General features: G+C 53.9%; 1 protein-coding gene and 1 non-coding gene across 2 annotated transcripts; one reads left to right on the top strand and one right to left on the bottom strand.

Annotated features, from left to right (window-relative positions):
- Positions 1-1,525: 1,525 nt before the first annotated feature.
- LOC109775117 (glycosyltransferase BC10-like) lies at positions 1,526-3,539 on the bottom strand. The gene is made up of 2 exons (XM_020333880.4): positions 2,933-3,539; positions 1,526-2,687 (listed from the first exon to the last, which is right to left on the bottom strand). The coding sequence occupies exons 1-2, from the start codon at positions 3,536-3,538 to the stop codon at positions 2,043-2,045; spliced, it is 1,251 nt and encodes a 416-aa protein (XP_020189469.3). The 5' UTR covers position 3,539; the 3' UTR covers positions 1,526-2,042.
- On the top strand, positions 2,837-2,909 carry TRNAF-GAA (transfer RNA phenylalanine (anticodon GAA)). Its single transcript has one exon. It is a non-coding gene; the product is annotated as a tRNA-Phe (tRNA).
- Positions 3,540-4,199: the final 660 nt, after the last annotated feature.

The following is a 4,199-nucleotide window of genomic DNA, read 5'->3' on the forward strand; positions in this document are numbered from 1 at the left end:
TCGTTGCAACGTACGGGCATGCAAATCTCAGCCGAACCCCATGACCTTAGGAGCCAGCTCGAGCAGCTTGCCGAGCGCGTCCCGAGAGAACTTGCGCGCGAACATGAAGCAGAGCTCAATGGCCTTGCCGCCGCCACGGTAGCCGCACTCCCCGTTCCCTCGCCTCATCCCCTCCAGCAGCTCTGGCGTGACGGCCCTCCGTCCGTAGCTCGCCGGGTGCCGGCTCCCGCCCGCCATTTGGCGTACATGAGGGTCCGGTTCACGTTGTGCGCGCCCCAGCCGAGCAGGGTTACCAATGTCGGCAGGTAGTGCTCCTCCATGTTGGCGACGCCGTGGTTGCCGCGGAACACGGCGATGAACCGCTCCTCAGTGACGACCCCCACAACGATCGTCCGGTCCATCTCGAACCAGCCAGCGTTTCTGATCTGACCATGACCTAGTCAAGTATCTAAGTGGCAGGGCAGAAATGCCAAGGCGCATGATGTTATTAGAAACGCCAAGACCTTTGCCGTTTCCGCCCCAACTAGAAACGCCATAAGGTGTGGCATTTGCAACAATGTCCGTCCATTTGCCACTTATCTATTAAGGGAAGGAACGCTGGATGACTTGGCGTTTTCGTGTAGTCCAGCGACACCACGGCCTGTGACGTTATTAAAAAGGTCAGATCATAAAATAAAATCTATGATTTATTTTGTGCTAAAGTTTGCTGAGAAGGTCAAAACAGTGAAAAAAGCCTCAATCCTCTCTATCCAACCATGCAATCCAAATGGTACGCTCCCAAAAGCTAAAAACACCAAATCGTGCGATCCAACCATGTCGACAGCCAGACGCCTGATCGGTCTTGTGCGCCGTCCGATTGGCTCAACTGTTACCGTTCGATCTATATCACATCGTCTTTTTATTTTATTTAAGAAAAGGCGGTAGCCCTACTCTATAGATAAAGCCAACGAACTAGTTCACAAACAACAATTTAGAATCACAAACACCAATAAAGTACAGCCATCTACATGCACAAAACCAAGTGTATCTATACCTATTAATAAAAAAGATTAATGTTTCTGCCGGTCCGTCATCAAATTACTCTGGACCCGTAAGTGGCAAAAATGATTCGCTGTTCATTAAGTGGCCACCAGTTGTGTTTGGTTCATGTATAGCTATGCCCTCACATTGTCACAAGTGCACAAGCACCCGACTGGTAGGGCATCACTTACTTATCGGGGACACCTAGGTTCGATCCCAGCTCCCCGGCTTTCTAGTGAGAGACGCTATGTAAGTGTCAAGTTGCATATAACGAACTAGGGTCGTTTTGCTCAGACGCAACCATTTTTTTATTGTCACAAGTGCACAAGCACCCGACTGGTAGGGCATCACTTACTTATCGGGGACATCTAGGTTCGATCCCAGCTCCCCGGCTTTCTAGTGATAGAGCTGCCTCACCAAATGTCGCTTAGCAGATGGGCTGCACAGTTCAATTTCGGCCCTACTATTTTTTAAACTTTTTTTCCGCATATTCAAGTACTTTTTAAAATATCCGTGATGTGCAATAAAAGTAACGCAACCAGGAAAATGAGAGACGCTATGTAAGTGTCAAGTTGCATATAACGAACTAGGGTCGTTTCGCTCAGACGCAACCATTTTTTTATTGATCTTCAAGTGTATGAAGAGATAGCCTAAAACGCGTTGAACAGAATCCTTTATTTAAGATTTTTTTTCATCACTTGGTGAAAATTTCAAACATTGCTTCAACTTAAAAATAATGTCTTGGTATAAAAGATTTGAGAATTAGGCTATTTAAGATCAGAATCGTCATACAAAAACTATACCAAAAGTATTGTATGGGTAGCATGCCTCTTAATGTACTATTGAATTTTTGCTAGACCTTAATGTGCGCCTCTCTGCCGTGGCCAGGTGGCACCATTCGGGTGTTGTTGAACCGTGCTGACCGATATTTCTGTGGACGCATCAATTATCTCTATGGACACATCAATTATCTCTCATTTTGCAACGTAGCAGTATATGTGCTAGTATATGGCTACAATATCTCAGCCGAACCCCATGACCTTAGGAGCCAGCTCGAGCAGCTTGCCGAGCGCGTCCCCGGAGAACTTGCGCGCGAACATGAAGCAGAACTCAACCGCCCCGCCGCCGTCTTTGCTGCGGTAGCCGCACTCCCCGTTCCCTCGCCTCATCCCCTCCAGCAGCTCCGGCGTGACGGCCCTCCCGCCGTAGCTCGCTGGGTGCCAGGCTCCCGCCCGCCATTTGGCGTACGTGAGGGTCCGGTTCGCGTTGCGCGCGCCCCAGCCGAGCAGGGTCACCAGTGTCGGCAGGTAGTGCTCCTCCATGTTGGCGACGCCGTGGTTGCCGCGGAACACGGCCATGAACTGCTCCTCGGCGACGACCTCCACGGCGATCGCCCGGTCCATCTCGAACCACTGCGACCCCTTGCGCCACTGCGCGAGGGTGACGTTGTGTTGGGTGAAGAAGGGGGCGTGCCGCGCGCCGTCGACGTAGCTGTCGACGAAGCTGGCGTTGGAGCCGGTGAGGAAGGCGTAGACGGCCGGAAAGGGCAGGAGAGGGATGCACGACTCCGACAGCAGCGCGAACCGCGCGTTGGCGAGGTCCAGCAGCGCCGTTGCCACCAGTCGCCGCTCCGCGTCCACCAGGTTCATGTCGCCCCAGCTGGTGTTCTGCGTGTACAATAAGATCATCAGGTAAAATCCGGGTGAACCAGGGGTTCAGGTAAAAAAAAGGATCATCATGTAAAATAGTTCTCATGCATAAAAAGGCATGACAAGTAAATTAATCACAATGAGATCATCAGGTAACACAGACACATGCGGGGATAGCTCAGTTGGGAGAGCGTCAGACTGAAGATCTGAAGGTCGCGTGTTCGATCCACGCTCACCGCATCACCTTTTCTTTTGCACGTTACCTGGCTTGGGATCATGCGGCCGTAGAAGACGGAGTCTGCCGGCGGCGAGCCGGTGTAGGCGGGGCTCGCGTGCACGTAGATGGAGTAGAGCCCCTCGTGTCCGGCGAAGAACTTCTCCCACAACGGTCGCAGCGGCAGGTCCCCCCTCACGAGGAATAGGAATGCCACCTTGGGCACGATGCGCCACGGCACGCGGGCCACCCTGGGCACCATGGACGCCCTCCAGAGCAGCTCGTCGTCGGTCATGTTGTGCATGAGGCCGCCGCTCGGCGCGAGGAAGTCCGCGAACCCCAAGATCGCCGGCGGGGACGGCGTCGGCTGCTGTGAGGGTGGAGAGGGCAGCGGTGGGCCGACGACGCACGCTGTCTCCGGTGATGGCGAGGGCGACTGTGAGGGTAACTCTGTCACCGGCGGCGGGGGTGACGGCGACCGTAGGAGAGATGGCAACGGCTGCAGGAAAGGAGGGAGGTAGGACTCGTGGAAGTTGGCGGTGCACACCATGCCGAGGACGAAGCCGATGGAGAGGAGCAGCAGCATGGTGACCACATTGGGGAGGACGCTCCCTGAGTGGAGGGCTGGCATGTGCTTGGCCGTGCTGCTGGCCATGTTATGCCTCTAGCTTAGCACACGTTTAGGGGAGAATGAAGCTCCTGGTTAATACATGGAACGGTAGACCACGTGCTTTGGTTCACATTGCTTCATATTGCAAAAAGTTGGTAGTACTATTAATTTTAGGGATTTTAGGGTATCTTGGACGCTGACCCCAAAACCGTCTGCATCCGTCCCGTACGGTCAGGACAGGACACCGCAAAGCCATCCAGCGCCAATGCCGATCGGTTCGTAGAGCAGTCTGGGCCGTCTCTTCTCCCGCAAACTGAAACAAAATCAGATGATTTTGCAGGAGTCCGGACACCGGCCACGTAGGACTCCGACATCCTAGGTCTACCCAAAACTAAGTTGGAGCCTTCGCTTTTGTAGCTGGTCATACAGTTTCCGCGAGCTCGGAAATGAGCGTGGGCGGGCGAGTAGGAGGGGTCTGCGAGGGGGGAAGGAAGGGGTCGAGCCCTACGACGTCGGGGACCAAATTATACTTGCCAAGGAGGCATAGACGATGGCCGCCGCGTGGCGATCCCCGTTCATGGACGCGCTCACGTCGTCCAGCCATCCTTGTGAACAGAGGAAGGAGATGAGGGGGGAGTTGGGCTGGGCCGTGCACTGTGCACGTAGCCCAGTCCAACAGTCACTAGTAGAAAAAGACCCATTTGTC

The sequence above is a fragment of the Aegilops tauschii genome, chromosome 3, assembly GCF_002575655.3.
Source record: "Aegilops tauschii subsp. strangulata cultivar AL8/78 chromosome 3, Aet v6.0, whole genome shotgun sequence".
NCBI classification, from domain to species: domain Eukaryota; kingdom Viridiplantae; phylum Streptophyta; class Magnoliopsida; order Poales; family Poaceae; genus Aegilops; species Aegilops tauschii.

Excerpts from the sequence above, each read along its gene's own strand:
- LOC109775117 (XM_020333880.4), bottom strand. The coding sequence starts at position 3,538 with ATGGCCAGCAGCACGGCCAAGCACATGCCAGCCCTCCACTCAGGGAGC. Across the intron at positions 2,688-2,932 it reads GCCGCATGATCCCAAGCCAG|AACACCAGCTGGGGCGACAT; the intron begins GTAACGTGCAAA and ends TTGTACACGCAG.